Source organism: Notothenia rossii (genome assembly GCF_949606895.1).
Source record: "Notothenia rossii genome assembly, chromosome: 5".
NCBI lineage: Eukaryota > Metazoa > Chordata > Actinopteri > Perciformes > Nototheniidae > Notothenia > Notothenia rossii.
Window position 1 is genome coordinate 66,011,877 of NC_136903.1, and position 18,662 is coordinate 66,030,538.

The 18,662-nt window shown below is 42.9% G+C and overlaps 1 protein-coding gene across 3 annotated transcripts in view; it reads left to right on the forward strand.

The window, feature by feature from the left end:
• The window catches only part of LOC307041993 (metabotropic glutamate receptor 4-like), a 211,834-nt gene that overhangs the window by 39,314 nt on the left and 153,858 nt on the right, over window positions 1-18,662 (forward strand). For 2 of the 3 annotated variants that reach the window (XM_079685624.1, XM_079685625.1), the window contains exon 2: window positions 15,490-16,533. The exons of the other annotated variant lie outside the window; for it this stretch is intronic. In XM_079685624.1, coding sequence (XP_079541750.1) covers window positions 15,982-16,533 — 552 coding nt within the window. In that variant the 5' untranslated portion in view covers window positions 15,490-15,981. The remainder of the gene's footprint in view (window positions 1-15,489; window positions 16,534-18,662) is intronic. 3 annotated transcript variants of the gene reach the window in all.

The following is an 18,662-nucleotide window of genomic DNA, read 5'->3' on the forward strand; positions in this document are numbered from 1 at the left end:
GCTGCGCTAGCATAGCTAACGGCGCTCGCAAAGCTAGCATACACAGCTACAACAATTACAGAACCTAGAGAAACCCTCCAAAAATACCTCTAACAACTATCACTATTCACATTAATATTATACACAGTCAGTCTACATATATAAAGTTTCTCACGGATGAACTCACCTAATATGGGGAAAATATAAGACAAAGGAAACAGAGACGATGTTAGCTTGCTTCAAGTCTTATGTATTATGCACCCGCGGCAAGCAACACGCGCCCTCTGCTGGACAGACCCGGAAGGTCATCAACCATGACTTATATCTATTACACACTCCCCTTCAAAACAGATGTCGTCCCGACATTCTAATCCACAATATTATGCCTACATGTCAGCAACATCTATAACATTTATTAAACACATACCACGCTCACTGTTCAGTCTGGCAAAAGTGCACACACTCAATTTACACATTTAAGCCCTTGGCTTAGTAGAAAGTCCATCATTGTATGACAAACATATGTTCACAAGCTCTCCGTTTGTTTTTGTTTTTTACAGTCCCTGAATGTATGTTGTGTGTGTGAGTGCTCTACTTCTTGCTGCATATGTGGCCAGAAGAAACGGTCTCGAATATGCATTATTTCAGGCTAAACATCTTTAGTACATTTACCTATAAAGTGCAATGTTACAGTCTGGAACTCTTTTCATACATTTGTTTTTGACCTCCTTTGTCACACATAGTTTCAACATAGTCCGTTGCTACCTTGTTAACAGTTCTGCCTGTGCAGCATGTCCAAGTGAACTACACTCCTTTAAAACAGGTGAGTGAGATATGATTGACTGTAACAGTGTCATGTAATGATATATTGTGTGAAAACACAGCCCATAAATGTATCTCATGTCAACAATCACTTTGAATGTGACCTCTGCCGTCCATTTTCCTTTTTATGTGTTCTTTGAGTGTAATGTATGTGCATTTACTCAGTTCAATGGTGTGCAATGTCACTACCCTCATATCCATAGTACTGCTGAAAGTGGTATGGCGGTACAGTGTGTGTCCATGGCACCTTTAAGTTTGTATGCAGAGGTGGTGCTTTTATGTTGTAGCAGGCTGGTGAGCCAAGCCTATCATATGTGAAGACCTTTGGTCGTCTGCATTGTCGTCGATGCCCTTGAAGCTCCTTACTACTGGGGTCACTTTGAGCAGGTGATGGGACAGCATTCTCCACAGGTAGATCCTCAACGTAGCTGTCATTCTCCACAGGTAGATCCTCAACGCAGCTGTTTTCAACGTAGCTGTCATTCTCCACAGGTAGATCCTCAACATAGCTGTCCTCAACGTAGCTGTCCTCCCCCTCCGGCAAGTACCCAACTTCGTGTGCCATTTCTTGTTCTTTCTCTGGCTCAGCTGACAGGTTTTCCTCAGAGTGTATGCATTCAAGCTCCACAGGTGTACTAGTGCACGCAGGATTCACTGTCTCAGGTGGGCATGGATTTGATTGCTGCTTAAGTGGTGCTAGATAATACTCATCATCCTCTTCCTCATCCCCTGTTTGCTCCGCTTCCTCATTTCTCTCCACACTCTTTCTCTTTGCACGTGGCTGTACTTGAGTTTCCAGCGGCAGGTTGTCACATGGGAGGAGAAGATTACGATGTAAAACCCTTGATCTCCCTGTCCCTCTCTCAGGTCTGAGTTCATAAACAGGGATATCTTGACTCACTTGACGCACAACTGTGTGAATAGCATCTTCCCAGTGATTTCTCAGTTTGCCAGGACCACCGCGAGGTGTCATGTTCCTGATTAATACACGATCACCAGGCTGTAATACTGAGCTTCTCACCTTACTGCCATAATGTGTCTTGCTTCTCATAGCAGCTTTGTGAGCATTTTCTCTTGTGATCTCGTATGCCTCCTCCATGCCCTGCCTCCACTTTTCCATGTAACGATGATGATTACTGTCCCCTTGCTCCACGGTCAAGTCGAACAGCATATCAACTGGCAACCGTGGAGAGCGTCCGTACAACAGGTTGAAGGGTGAGAAACCTGTTACATCACTACGAGTACAGTTGTAGGAGTAAATCAGTTTATTTAGTGAGTCTTTCCAGTTAGTCTTTTGTCTCTCTGTGAGGGTCTTTAACATCTGGAGTAATGTTCGGTTAAACCGCTCGACCTGTCCGTTTCCTTGTGGGTGGTAGGGAGTGGTTCTCGACCCAGCAACTCCACAGTACTTTTTCAATTGTGTGAACAATTGGTTTTCAAATTCACCACCCTGATCATGGTGTATTCTTGTCGGAAAGCCGAATCTCAGCACATAGTCGTTAAAGATTTTTTCTGCAACTGTTTTTCCTGATTTGGAAGTCGTGGCGTAGGCCTGGGCAAAACGTGTAAAGTGGTCAACAATTACAAGAATATATTCATAACCACCCTTACATTTGTCAAGGTGCAAGAAATCAATTGAGACAAGCTCAAACGGTTGAGTGGTGACAATGTTCGTCAGTGGCGCTCTTGTCTGACGGCTTGGTTTCTTGTGCTTGAGGCACACACATCTCCTCATGACATAATCTTCGATTTCTCGTTGCATGTAGGGCCAGTAAAACCGGTCCCGTACCAAAGATGTAGTCCTGTCTGCACCTTGATGGCCCATTTCATCATGGAGCTCCTTTAATACTGTACTTTTGTGCTTTTCTGGAAGCACAAGCTGTGTTCTGTTTGAAGTTTTCCTGTACAACACTCCACTCTCATTCATCCCACTCTCTTAGCAGACATAAGATTTGTGAACTGAGTTGTTTGAGTTCTGAGCCTGATGGCTTCTTTTCTGCCAGCTTGTACTGAATCACTGCTCCAACATTAGGATCATTTCTTTGGTCATGTTTGATCTGTCCTATTGTCAATGGAATGATGGATGCGTCTACAGTTAATGCTGCACAACTTAATGAGACACCCATGGACCATGACACACTGGATTCATCCTGGTTCTCCACTGCTTGTGTAGCTGCTCCAATCACATCATATGACATTTCCTCTGTACACTCATCCATGAATACTTCCACGTCCAAAGGCATTCTGGACAGACTGTCAGCATCAATGTTTTCCTTACCAGGACGGTATTTAATTATGAAATGGATGTCTGCCAGTTCTGCTACCCATCGACAACCTGTTGCATTCAGTTTGGCAGTGGACAGTACATATGTAAGTGGGTTATTGTCACTGTAGACGGTGAAGAATGGTGCATAGTATAGGTAATCACGGAATTTTTCTGTGATTGCCCATTTGAGGGCAAGAAACTCTAATTTGCCTGAGTGTAGATTGTAATTTTTCTCTGCTGTTGTTAAAGTACGTGAACCATAAGCAATCACACGAAGCTTTCCATTTTGCTTTTGGTACAATACTGCCCCCAATCCCTGGTTGGAAGCATCGGTATGGAGGACAAATGGCTGTGAAAACTCTGGGAAACCTAGAACAGGAGGCTGCGAGAGACAGTCTATCAACTGTTCCAATATTAACTGATGCATGTCAGTCCATTTGATGGGTGTGTTGGATGAAACTCCTCTACTGTTTCTTTTTGTTTTCGTTTTTTTCAGCATTTCAGTTTCTGTAGGTGCTTTAAGCAGGTCATACAAGGGACAGGCAATACGTGAAAAATCTTTGATATACTGCCTGTAATAACTTAATAGTCCCATTATTGCTCTTAACTCACCGATAGTTCCTGGGTGTTTGTTTTTCAGGGCCGTTACTGCAGCAGTATCGGCAGGGTCCACTCTATTTCCCTCAGCAGACACAATTCTTCCAAGGTAACGTACTTGTGTTTTAAACAGGTCACACTTTCTGGGCTTTAGTTTTATCCCATGCTCCCTCAGCCGTTGCAGCACCCTTCTCACAGCATTGATATGATCCTCAAATGTCCTGCTAAACACAAGAACATCATCAAGATATGGCACACATATTTCATCCCTTAAGCCCTCCAAGCACTCTTCCATGCAGCGCTGGAATGCTGCAGGGGCATTCATGAGTCCAAACGGGATTCGTACCCACTCATAAAGGCCCCAGGGGGTCACAAAGGCTGTTAGGTGTCTACTGTCTTTGGCCATGAAACCCTGGTGGTATGCCTTACCCTGGTCCAGCAGTGAAAAGAGTGTGTTTCCTCCCAGGTTATCCATAATGTCCTGTACTCTGGGGATGGGATGGCGATCTGAGTGGGTTTTCCTGTTGAGCTCCCTGTAGTCAATACATAAACGTAGAGTTCCGTCCTTTTTTCTTACGCAGACGATTGGAGAGGAGTAGGAAGACATGGACTTTTCAACCCACCCTTGTGCTATCAAGTCCAGTAAGTAATCTTTCATCTCCTTGTATAAGGGTTTTGGAACAGAGCGGTAGGCTCTTGACACTGGCTCAGCATCTTGTAGTGAAATCTTCATTTGCAAGTTTTCCACACAGCCTATGTCGTCATCAGACTTGGAAAATGAGTCTGATTCTTCTCTTAGCATCTGACTGACTATTTGTCTCTGGTGTTCATCAAGGTGAGTCAAATCCACAGGAGGATCCCACTGCTCATGCACAGGGGGGCTTTCACTGGAGATCTGGGCGTTGACATGGTGGATTGATGCAGCAGGTTTTTGGTCTGTTTTAAATATGTTTGCAGGATATACTGATCTGACTGACTGTACAGTTCCAATAATAGTTCTTGCTGCCATCGTAATGTCATGATTTGTTGTGTTTTGCACACTAACAATAATTCTTGGGACTGTATCTGCCTTCACGGACACAAGAGTATCACAAAACTCTACTCCTTCAGGCCATTGTGGGTTCTCATTTGGCTCAAAAACCAGAGTTTTATCCTCTTTGAAAAATGGAGCCTGTACTCGACACTCGAGTTGAATGGAGTTACGTTTAGGCACACTAACTCTCTCATTTGCTGTTCTTACGTTATAGTCAGGGGTGCACACAACTTTCTCAGTGAGGTACTCAGATGAGTACCTGGAGTCAGTGTTTGGTACTCCAACTTCCGGCTCCCCTCAAAGTTCCCATGAAGCCCTCTGTATCGCGAATGTCAGCGGGTGGGGGTGCTAGTGGAGTATGATGAAGCCCTCTGTATCTCGAATGTCAACGGGGGGGGGGGGGGGGGGGGGGTAGTAGTAGAGTGCAGAGCTTCGTGACCACAGAGCGTGTGAACGTTGTGATCAGCTGTTTTAGCGCAGTGCTGCTGTACAGGCCGACGTTAACAGCAGCCCTGTCTGTGCACACGGAGACCAACTCCGTCGTCCGATGATCTAACCGCCTTCTGGAAAAGCTTCACATATACATCGGTACGCAAATGCGCTTTGTGACACAAGTGACGGTACGCATTTCAGATTGTTGCCGCGCATGCGTACCTGCGTACCACTTATGTGCACCCCTGGTTATAGTCACATGTCTGTCCTACACTCACAGCATTAATAAAGGCTTTTGCTTTGTTTTTTCGAAGATGAGGAAAGGCAATTTTTACTGCCTGTACAAGCTTCTCTTTATCCCCATGTCTTTTCTGGCCTGGCTGACTGGCTATCACAAGGTGCTCAATTACATTAAAGCCAATAATGGGACACTGCTGTTGGTTACCTTTTAGCACTAGCATGGGTATTAGCAACTCGGTATCACTTGCAGTAAGTTTAAAGGACACTTCAAGCCAACCAACAAATGGCATTTCTGTACCATTGGCCGCTTCAATTTGTAAAGAGTCTATAGGGTCAATAAGCTCTGCTACATCTCTTAGCGGTACATCAGTTAGATGGCTTTCTTTCCATACCTCATCTATAGCACAAATTTGTGAGCCTGTATCCCAGAGGGCCTGAGTTTTCTGTTCGTGTAGGAAACACCTGATGAGGCACTTTTTCCCTACTAACTCTCTCACAGTAGCTGTTTTTTCTTTTGCAATATTTTGTTTGTGCTTGGATTTGTCATGTGACTGTGTCGCTTTCTTAATACCTGAACATGTGTATGTCTTACAATGCCTTTTGTGTGTAGGCCAATGGTTCTCCTGACATTCTTTAGAACAATACAGTGTAATTTTGCAAGTTGAACAGTATTGTAGTTCCCTACTCTTTTTCTCTTCATTGCAATTTGCACAAGATTGGGACTTATCTGTGTGGCCGGTTGCTGCATGTCCCATGGGAGCAACCCCTCTTAGTTTAAAGGGCTCCGCCTAGTGGGTCCCTCTACCCTCTGTGCCTTACAACCTGCTCTGAAATGTTCACTGCTTCCACACCTAAAGCAATGCTGACAGTACTCTTCGCCTGCATGAGTACAGGAAACACACCTAGGTCGGGGGCGTGGTGCTGGGTAGTATCGCTGCGGTGCATACCCTTGTTGAAACTGAGCCGTTTCTCTTACTCGTGCCGGGTGGAATGCCGGTCGGTACTCCTGCACTGCTGCTGGTGGCTGCTGGTGGTACACGCTGTTGGCATTGAATTCAGCCCTATAGGGAGAGGGTTGTTGGGGTGAAAACACAGGATAAGGGGCGGAAATATTAGCTGGTTCTCTGCTTGGTGAGGGATGCTGTGGGGGTGCAGATGTGGCCGTTTGGATCGTTTCTCTGATTTGGGAGACCTCAGCTCTTAGGGCTTGCAACAGCACCATGTCAGAGCGCATTCCTTTGATTTCTGACAGCAGATCAGTGGGCAGAGTAACTGTGTTTTGCTGGCTGGTGCTTTTCATTTCCACCGGAACTTCAGTGGACTTGACTGTATTCACATTTGTTACTCGTGATGGGGCAGCAAGTTTCTTTTTATCCTGTCTCTCTTTTTCATTGGTGTACGCAATGTTCACTTTCTCCAGCAGCAGCTCATCCGAAGTACTTATCTGCATGAGGAGAGGCTGCAGGTCACTTTTAATATTGTCATTCTGTAGACCAGTCAGGACAGTATAAGAGACTCTGGACTAGTGCTGGGTCATATTTTAGGTTTGACTCGGCTTCTTGAGAAGCAAACAGGATTTTCTGTCTCATGTCCATAGTTCTAATCAGGAAGTTTTGAGGCGTTTCTTTACTACTCTGAACCTCAGAGGTGAGTTGTTTGTATAACTCTGTGGCACCTTTCTCCTGGTAATGAGACCTGAGAATTCGGCGAAGGGCATGCAGTGTAAGGTTTTCCTTCCCTTCAAGGTAACTCCGTAACTGCAGGCCTGGTGTGATGGCACGGATTACAGCATCAATGATCTCTGACTCTGGGTAGCCCTTACTAAAGCCATTTTCAATTTGTCTGGCCAGACTAGAAAATGTGAGCCTATCTTTTTGTCCTGGCTCGCCTATTTGGCCTGCGATCTTAAGATCTTTGCGCCACATAGAACTACTGGGGAGTACTTGGGCCAGATGTCTTTCTGGGGGGCTGAACCCGGCAGGGTGGTTCATGCTTGTGTTCATTAGGTCATGCATTGCATTTTCTTTTTCTTGTAATGACAACCTTAGTGCCTCTACCTCCTTCTGGAGATCTTCCCTTTTGACACTGTCATGTACATTTGTTGTAATTTTGGCTTTGTCTATGATATCCTGCACATTAAGAAGTTCGGACATGCCTTCATCCTCTAGCTCGGCCATTTCTTCACGTTCATTATGCTCTGTGACATGAGAAATTAATTGACTGCGAGATTTACCAGTCACATGCACATTATCCGGTCCTGAAATCTCCAGTTCATTGCACACTTTAATCAGTTGTTCTACAGTCAGTGTATACAATGCACCTGTAATGTCCAGCTGCAGCTTCTCCAATTCAGCCTCCATTGTATCAGAGAAGTGGGCAGAAATAGCAAATGAGGGTTTATCTTACTTAATTAGGTTTTTTTGCTGCTCCCTAGTGGTGACTTTTCACACTTCAGGATGCAGGTTACCAACGTTGTCTGAAAACGACCTCGACTGCCTTTCCAAGCTCCTTTCTCCGATGACTGGCTTGTTTAAGGGGATGATTGATCAGAAGATTCCACTAACAACTCAGGGATGGTCCTCAAATCAAATCTCCCAGCAGCGCCTCCAAATGTTATGCCCCTAATATGGGGAAAATATAAGACAAAGGAAACAGAGACGATGTTAGCTTGCTTCAAGTCTTATGTATTATGCCCGCCAACAACATGGTACACATAGCACGCTGTATAATACAGAACATGGATTCTTGATATAAAACAACCACTAACAATGCGCGTACTGCAAACATACATCCAATTTAACACACAAGATGTCACTTTTTAAATGCACAGTACAAACATACATATCCAAATTAACACCCAAACTCCCCTTCTTGGAGCTAAACTACACTATCATAGCTAGCTGCGCTAGCATAGCTAACGGCGCTCGCAAAGCTAGCATACACAGCTACAACAATTACAGAACCTAGAGAAACCCTCCAAAAATACCTCTAACAACTATCACTATTCACATTAATATTATACACAGTCAGTCTACATATATAACGTTTCTCACGGATGAACTCACCTAATATGGGGAAAATATAAGACAAAGGAAACAGAGACGATGTTAGCTTGCTTCAAGTCTTATGTATTATGCACCCGCGGCAAGCAACACGCGCCCTCGGCTGGACAGACCCGGAAGGTCATCAACCATGACTTATATCTATTACAATAACAGTTACAAAATATTTATTTGCTTTAAAAGATCAAGTGGTTTCTTTTTTTTTGACTCAACCCTATCAGCTTTCCAATGGGCTACCTGCGCCTGGTGCTTAGTACACATTAAAGGTCCCATGTCATGCTTTCCTGGTTATTACCCCTCCCCTTGTGTGTTATGTGGGTTTTTCTGCATGTAAACGGTCTGCAGAGTCAAAAACCCTCAAAGTACACCCTATAGCGAGTAAAACTCTAACACAGAAAATACCTGTCTATGCTGCCCCAGAACGCCTCGTTGGAGATTTTTTGTTTATTCCGGGTACCAAGTGACGTAACGACGGCCCAAATGGAGCTATTGGTACAAATGGACCAATCCGTGGAGCTACTCACACACCAGGATCCCTTGGCGTCACTATCAAACGCAGAGGGGGACCTTTAGTGTTGAGCATAGAGCTCCCTGAACGTTGGTAATAGACAAGTTGGGATCGCGGAGAAACACTCACTCAGCCGTATCTTTTCTCAGCCGCGATACTCCACCAGGGCTCGACATTAAGGACTGCCCGATTGCCCGGGGCCATCTAGTATTTAGCTCGGGCAATGAAGCCTCACCTGCTGGTTGCCCGATCGGTCAATCTATTATGCCAGTATTATGCAGCTCACGGATCAGTAATGAGTGACCCGACAGTAAAACTAAACATATCTATAACTAGTTTAGGTAGTTTGAGAGGTAATTAAAATAGCTACGTGTGATATTCTAACCTGAAGTGTGTGTTTTGTGCACTCACCGCTGCATGTGATCATGCGGAGCTGCGTGTCGACTCGTCAGCAGCAGCTGATCTCTCTCTCTCCCGTCAGTTTGGACTTCACTAACGTTTATGTCCATATTGATCAGATTTAGCTAATTATAGGACTACCTGCTTATTAAAAGACACCTAAACAATAAGTGTCGCTATGCAACCGGGTGAGGCCAGAAAGTATAGCCCAGCATTATGCATTTATTTACATGCCCACCGGAACCCCGAGGCATTACCAACAGATCAACGCACAATCAACCTATAAAGGACATCTCTTTCTCCACATTAAGTGTTAGACATTAGAATTGACTATTCTTGTCTGTCACATACTCTTCTTGTCTGTCACCTAAGTGGCGCAATTGAAGCGGTATTGCGCTAAAGGGAAATTATTTTGACTGACGAGATTTAGATTTGCCGGCTAATGGGAACTCTGACGTCGCCAATTTGTGTGCTTCGCGGATGCTCTCGGCTCCTCTCGGCTGCTGCTCGGGGTCTGCGCGGTCAGCTTCCGGATGAGGAGGCATTCGTTCGACCCAGCGCGCTGGTTGGACCAACTTACAGTAGATAACATTATAAACATTTTTAACAGGGGCCATAATAGTTTAAATAATGTTTGTTTTGGCAGTTACAACTGAATGTAATGTTTTCTACTTTTTTACATCTGGGAAGGCATTTGCCTTCATCAGATGGAAAGTGTCTTGACCAACAACTTAAGTATTTCTTATAGCTACGCAGGGCATGCAAGAGAGCAAACACAAACAAGAACAAACAAACAAGTGAAATTAAGAATAAAATTGAAATTGTACAATATAATATTGTTGTGGTTCATCTTATAATTCAGTCTAGAGAATGCACCAGACAGCATCTAAGACCTGCAAAAATCTAAATTTTCTAGGGGAGGCCCCCCAAACCCATCGTGCCAATATCGTCCGCTCGCATTTTTCAGGGCAATCTCTATTGGGCTCAGGGCCATCTGTAAATTAGCTTAGATGGCCCACAGGGCCATCTCCCAAAATCCTTAATGTCATGCACTGTCCAAGGAGTTTCGCCGGCACACTCAGCTTTATCTTTATAGTTTCGCCGTGTCTCACTGTCTCGCAGACCCCACACAGCAACCAGGAAACTACACCAGTAATACAGCTCACACTGTCCGCTCCTCGAGTCTCAAAGGGCGGAGCAGCGAGCCCCGCAATGTCCCGCTAACACGGCACCCAGACCCCTCGCAGCATTCTCATCGTTTTGTCATTACTGGTGTCATTTTCTGGTTGCTAACAAACACCATTGTAACACATAGACACACATCAGAGCACAGTGGGCTCACAGGGAGGGGGGGGGGGGGGGGGGACAGGAGCTCCAACAAGGCGTGTAGGACAGAGAGTGAATACACATACTATACAGAGATGCTGTATGAGAAACCAATGTGAGTTTGGAAAATTGAACAATATAAATCTATTCTAGTAGACCTCAACAATGGAATTATGATCAGTAGAAATGGCCATGACATGGGACCTTTTAAAGTAATGTCCTAAAAAAGGAAGTAATTTTCTCTTTGACCAACACATTTTCCTCAAAGCTAAGAAAAACTACCAAAAACAATGGTCCTAGATGCAACAACAAAATGAAGAGTTTCTCTTGCCACTTTGTGTGGTCTTCAGAAAATAAATGCGTGCAGACAACATATATCTGGGGTTGGAGCCACACGTCAACGTCGTCAAGTGAATTGATAATGGTCGAGTAATGCCTGTGCCATTGCGAGGTTGTCCACCTCCCTAAATACCGCTAGAGCCATTCGATCACCATCTAGCACAAGGAACGGGGGGCTGTGTCAAATGGCAGCTGTTAATCTGCTGAAAGGGGGGAAAACCTCACGCCATGCGGGCCCTTAGTTAAGGACAGGGCGGAACAGTTGGCAGCACTCAAGCAGCACTGCATGGTTACTTTGTATTAATGTAATATTAATACAATTGTCAATTCGGTCAAACAATCGGCATTAGAAATACAGAAAAATATATTTATTTGGTAACACCAATCAATGAATCAGTACTAATATACGAATCAATTTCCAAAATAAGTGATCATAACAAGGAGTTACCACTTCAGTTTTGATTATTGCAAAATCCAAGGCAATTCTGATACTGTTGAAGATAAATATTTGCGTGATAGTCGATGGCAATACCAGTGTTCATTTTGATGGTGTGTTTTTTTTGTAGTTTCTTGCCATTATATGCCAGGGAAACAACAAAAGCATTATTTAAAATACATAAAAACTAGGCTCACCTGATGCTACTATGGAGTCTGAATACAGATTGGCACATAGATACAGTATAACGCCATTTGTGGCAAAAACAAATTAAAGTGACGGTCAAAAACTATACATTGAATGCTTTCCTATCAGAACAGTGTCAACATGTTTCAGGCTAGAATAGCTGAGTTAATTTTCTGAATAAGCAGATCAGTGACAGATCGCTAATTTGAGTGTGCTAATTGTCTTGCAGATTGCAAGACAAAGAGCAGCATGAATAGTGAAAACCATTCTTATAATGCATAATTTTAAGTGTCTTATCACTCATTTTCTTTCTTTTGCTGGAAAGATAGTGGCAGCCTCTTCTAAGCTCTGCAGTCCTTGTGCACAGCTTAGCCCCGCTCTCTCTATTCGTTTTCCTCCGGGCAGCCTTCCTCCACCGTCCTATTGATCTGCTGTGCAGCATCAACATGCTGGAGTGTCAATTAGAGAGCCCCTCCTGCCCATCTGTGAGAGCACGGCGAAAGCACATCTCCTTGGCTCCGGCATCGAGCAGCTGCTCAGGTCTCAAAAGATGAAGAGGGGATTAATCTGCTGAAAATAAATATACATTTTTATTTCAGATGTCCTTGTTTGTATTTATAATGTCCCTTTTGCCATACTGATTGGACTGTAAAAGACTTGGACTAGAGCTGCAACATTTCTAACGAGGAAGTGCTATCACATTGTGTGTTTCAAGATGTAGGGGCTGGTCTGGAAAGCACATTGTTTTTTCAAGGAGAGTATATCAGTATTACTATTTCAGGTAAAGTGCATTTGGTCTGGTTTAAGTGGATTAAAAGCAATACATATTTCTTAGTGAACAAATATTCGGTTTGTATTACTCTTAACACACTATTTCCCTTCTGTTAAAACACAAAGTTGTCCTTAGACCTCCTTCAAAAATGTTTGCATGTTGCAACACTTTCTTAAATATCAAAAAAGGTCTGTACACTTCAAATATAGTCATGGTGACAGATGTGTAGGCGAAGCGAGCAAACAAGATGTAAGCAAACGCCCACAATATGTCTCCTTCTGCACATTAAAATGTTGTTATTTAATAATAATTCAGTCGAGAATACTCATTCAATTCAATCTCCATTATTAAAGTTGCAAAATGGTCACCTTTAATGTGCATAACACATTTTATAATTGTAAGTGGTCAGGTTTTTGGCTTATCAAAAGGTGTTACTGCATATGTTGCTGCTGCTGTAGCTTACGTATGTACACCCTTATTTGCCTGAAGGTTACTGTATGGCCTTTTGAAATGAATGCATAGTCCATTCAGAAACTTAATACGCCGCACCTGAGGAAAGGCTGTTCTCCTGATACAAATCTCAGTAATTCTCGCAGCTCTCTTTGACATTTTGTTGTTGCTTATTTTCCGTGTGTAGGTCTGTGTTGTACATGCTTATTGAGGTATGCCATTACATGAAAATACAATATACACACGCATGTTGTCTTCTTAATGCAGTATTCAAAAGCAAACTTAAACTGAGGTTGGAGACAGTGAATCTTGGAGGATTGTAATATGAGTTACATGCAGTATTACAGCTGAGTTCTGGAAATAAGATCTACAAAGAAACAGTGATAATGTGGAACCAGATTTCACTGAGTATGCTAATACTGCACTTTGTATTCAGTTACTACATCACTACATGTCATGGTGAATAAAGCTCTGAAAGGTCTTAACACTGATGCTTGATTAAAATGGGATTCATGGGTTTCAAGAATGATGGTGGTATTTTGAAATGATTTATTCAGAGGCTACAACCAGCCCTCACCTAAAGAACAGATCTTTTAGATAAAAAAAAAGATTTACTTACACCCCGGTCAAAGAGGAAACACTATAACGTATCTGAAAGCAGACAAAACCAGCTGATTAACGCGATAGTGCTCGATGTAATCTTGTGAGGTGTAAGATGTTTTTCCTTCAGTTGCATCTCGAGATACTCTTCAGATTGGCTCGCTGTCGTCAGTCTGACGGAGACAGACTCCCCACCAGCTCTTCTTTTGTGCAAACACGAAGTTTGATGACATCTGTCTTGAAAAATGCAGTCTTGCAGAACTGTTTTTCGAACCCTTCAATTTTTTACAGCTAAACTTTTTTTCTTTCACCTATACCGAGGTATGCTGGCAGACTCCTACGTGTCTGTGTGATGTTAGATATGCTGGTTCCTATTTGGTGTTGGGGGCTAAGGTGAGTTGGCTGGTTTTCCAGTTGTCATCTGCTCTGCAGCAGTTGAAGTGAACCTGCAGTGAATCAACTCTGAAAAATTACTTCTCACTCAGCAGGAGATAGTTGGGTGTATTCAAAGGACCTTGTCACTTCCAATACACTCTCAATGAATCTCAGCCGCTGCTGATCCGAGGCTTCAACCCACTCTGCTGGAAACCAATGTCTACAGCTCTATTCTGTTACCGCATGGAGGGAGATTGTTCCGTCAGAGCCTATTTCTGCTCCGGGAATTAACAGGGTGTAGATATGTACATACGTGATTGAATAGCACATTTTGTGTCTATATGGCATGCATGCATTGTGTGTCTCAGAAAAAGGAAAAAAAAAAGGGAGGAAATGAGAGTGTCAAGAGTGTGGACTGTAGATATCTAAGACATTTAAAATCCCCATTATGCACCTCACCAGCATTTTCACAACATTTTAATATATATAATCTACATCTCATAACGGACAAAGCGGCGAAAAAATGAAAGCAGATGCATTCATGTGGAATGATCAATCACTTCTTGAAGGTTTCCCCTTGGGCTCTGGGAAATGATTTGTTAAATGATCACACATGTTTGTTTTATATTGATCTTATCAGAAAATTATCTGCAGGTGAATCAATAATGAAACGAAGTTGCTGCCCTAGTGACGTCCGTCTCTCAAGAGATGAAATCTTCATATCTTCAAGGCATTGAAGTTCTTTTTTCTATATGTGATCAGGAAGCGTAACATCTGTATATCCTTCCATGGGAAATATTACAGGCATCAGTGATCTGGATGACGGTTCATTGATTTAGCAAATGTGCAGTATCCTCAGTATTCATGTATGCCCAGAAGACGGCTTGCTTATTGCAGTGATTTATTTTTAAGGAGGGTATTTTTTCTTTTTGTCAACTTTGGATACAAAAGCCATTCTCCATTTGTAATAGCGTAATTATAATTTCTACTTCTTTTCTTAGAACATACCCCCATTGGTTTGTTGTACTTTTTTAGCCTTCAAGGCACAGACCTAGACATGCTCAGAGTCTCTGAAGCCCACATAAGAATCCCATTAGAATATATGTAATTGATTTTGCCTGTAGTAAGCAGAGATACCTGGGTAATGCTGGAGAGGTCCATTCAGCACAAAGCGACATAATCCTTATCTGTAGTTTATTCAGTCTTTTTGAACTTCCCTTTAAATTCTTAATTTTCTGATGAATTGTCAGGCTTTGAAGAAGTAATGTGGCGGCAATGGTGATACATTTTATAAAAAAATATAGAACACAAAACACCAACCTAACTACTGCTAATGCCAACAGCACTGTTTTTATATCACTGTAACCATAATACTTAGGCAGCAAGGTTGATTGGTGAATATGAAGCGTTGAGATCTGAATCTCAGCCTTGTCAACCTTGAGAGCCTATGGAAACCTTACAATTTCAAATGGTAGACGTAGGAAGACTATATAAGAGAAAGAAAAGAGTTTCGGGCAGAAATGTCTCTTTATTCCACATAACGCTACACTTAAAAGGTTAAGCGAAAAAGTAGTATTGAAAAGCTCTCACCACAACAAATCCCTCTACCTTTTTTTTCAATTTTCTCTGTGCACTCGCTCACTACTCTTCTCTTTTTCATCTTTCAGGAATTCACTCTGAAGCCTGTGGACCTAAGCAGGCCTGAGGGCTCTGACATATACCAAATCCCTGCCCAGGGGAACAGGGGAGATTAAAAACTTCTGATTGAGGTGGAGAGGAAAGAGACGGAGCAAGACAGGAAGGAGAGACGGAGAAAAAAGCTTATCGCTCACCTTTGTTCTTCCTAATGCCCCAAGTGAATGATCTCCATAGGTAATTCTGTGAATAACAACAACAGGCAAAGGAGCAGCTGCCGACCACTGTGGTCAGATGATGGAGTGAGGGACTGAAAGAGGGGAAGAGGACTGGATTTTTTTCAGTTAAATAACCAAGCTCATATTCTGCATTAATTGAATGCCTGGAAGAGAGAAGAGACATGAGACGAAGCCTTTTCTGTGCCAACTGCTTCAAAAGGTATTGCAATTAACCCTCTGGCCGTCGTCAAGTGATACCTAGCTTTTGTTGTTTTCGGATTGCCGGGTTCGGTTGTAGCCGTGTAGATGTGTGCTCGGGCCGCGGCCATGTTTCAACCCCCGGCATGTAGACCGAATCGGACAAGCCTGACTCTGCCTCTGCTGCTGCTGCTTCTCCTCTACAGCTCTCTAGAAGTCACTCAGGCTGCCAAACCCAAAGGGCCGGGACACACACATTTGAACTCCATCCGCATCGACGGGCACATCTCCTTAGGTGGGCTCTTCCCGGTGCATGCCAGGGGCCACGATGGCAAGCCATGTGGGGAGCTGAAGAAAGAGAAGGGTATACACAGACTGGAGGCCATGCTCTTTGCCCTTGACCGCATCAATAATGACCATAATCTGCTGCCCAACATCACTCTGGGGGCACGTATCCTGGACACCTGTTCCAGGGACACTCACGCCTTGGAGCAGTCGCTCACCTTCGTGCAGGCGCTCATCGAGAAGGACGGGACAGACGTCAAGTGTCTTGGCGGAGGGGCACCAATCATCACCAAACCTGAGAGGGTGGTGGGCGTCATCGGAGCCTCGTCCAGCTCCGTCTCCATCATGGTGGCTAACATACTGCGCCTGTTCAAGGTAAGACAGCACTGATATTTTCTATCTGAAGGTGTGGACGTGCACTTCCTGGTTTGTATAAAATGCAGCAAAAAGAACACAAGCTGCTGAATACTTTATGTACACTTTCACCTATGATTTGTTGTTTTTGTGTATTGATCCTTTTATATGTGTGTGTGAATAATTAATAATACTAGCAGAAAGAACAACAGCAGTGTTAGAGAACCACATGTGTTAAAGATCTGCTGCCACACAATGGACACTTAGAGAGGAGATACGATTGGTAAATCTCATCACTCTGACGGTTGCCCTGCAGGGGTTGGTTGCTAAGCAGTGAGAGGTATTGCCTGTCACTATGCACCCGTGATTAATAGGATACTACTTAAATCCATTTTTACCCCATAGCCTATCTACCAATGTCTACATCTGCTTACAGAGTGGACACATATCTTCTGTTCATGTACATTTGGCTATTTGATCAATTATTGAACACATATTTTCTATCCAGCCAGCAATAGCAAGCATAGTAGATCTTTCTACTTTATTGAAAAAAAATACATGTTTTTGTTTTATGTAGAAATAATAACTTTTGCTGTAGTACTGTCTGGTTGTTTCATGGACAAAATACATTTTTAGCACGGATGTTATTCAAATAAATTTCATTAGGACCCCAAGATAGTGGCTTATTTAAATGTTGTAGCAATGAAAATGAGGTATTGTTCCTCAGATAATACTCGGAATCCAATACCAACTTGGAAATGTATTACATGTTGTCTTTGTTCTGCTTTCAGCTTAACCTGTTAAGCCCGGCACCCCCCGCCGGCGAAACTGTGTCTCAGGGCTTCTTAACATTTAACAACCTATTAATGTGTCATACCCACTTAACGGGAAGAAACTCAGCTAACTGGCGATATGAACAATTTTTAGCTAAACAAAACACAAGGGTAATAACAAGCCTCTGAATTAGCCCTGAGCGAAGAAATGCTAACGCACTTAGCACAGAACTCACGGCAGAAATACTTTATTACTTATCAGATCTGCAGAAAAGATATCAGATTCAAGCTGATATTCCACACATTCTAGAGATATAAGTATCATCACTGTGCGACCAAAACTCGCGGCAGCGAAGGCAAACCCAGGCAACGCACAACGTAGCTTTACTGAGCCAAAACGGCAAATATGTCTTACCTTTGCTGTTTTTCTGATCAAAAGTTGTGTTCAATGGCATAAAACGAGAAAAACGCTGCTGAAGGTTAATCCAATGTGTCTGTGTCACTTTGAAAAGATCACTGATAATCCATCATCATATTTATGGTAATAAGCCTAGTTTTCAGTTTTCAGAGCGTAACATAGCTTTCGGTTTGGGCAAACTGCGTGCGCATCACTCTCACTTGAGGAATTCCCTCTCGATTCTATTGGCTCTGACCGTTCAAAAGAGATGTCAATCATCAAAATCAACTGAGGGGTTTCTTTTGCTAAACCTCTCTAAAAAGGTCAAATGTCACTTGTTTTGCATCAATCCTGATACAGGGTACTTATTATATGTTATAGTTTGGATTCCTAAAGCTTTTAGTCTACCATGCCATCATTCAAGGGTGGTTTAAGTAATGTATTTATTTTTGGATGGACACTATAATACATTTTTTTTTACTATGTTCAATCTGAATTTACTTTAAAATAAAAAAAAATCTATATTGATCCTGACTTTTCTACATCCAACTCACAGGTTTATCATTGCTTTGAGAAAAAAGATTATTAATTTACCCCTTTTAGAAGGGAAGATATAGTCATTTGTTCTGGGAATGTCATTTTCGAGCCTGAGACCTGAAAAAGAGGCTCAGGGCTGAATATAATACAATCTCCAAAATTCACATTACCTTTATCCCACATGAAAATTCATGTGGATCTTGTGTGTTATTGGGTTCCTTCTGAGGTCAACTATTGGCGCAGTCACACCAAAACTATCCCTGCAGCTGATTCAGTGCTTTACTTAAGAACCTCTGCATGCCAGGGGTTTACTGTGGCTAAGTTGGACTCTTCCCTATACCTACTTGACATTACCCAAATAATTGTGGATTTTGATTGGGCTTGTCTTAATAGTTAATTCTTTGGAGACTTGCAGATTTGCTCCTTACTGTTATTTAAAGCAA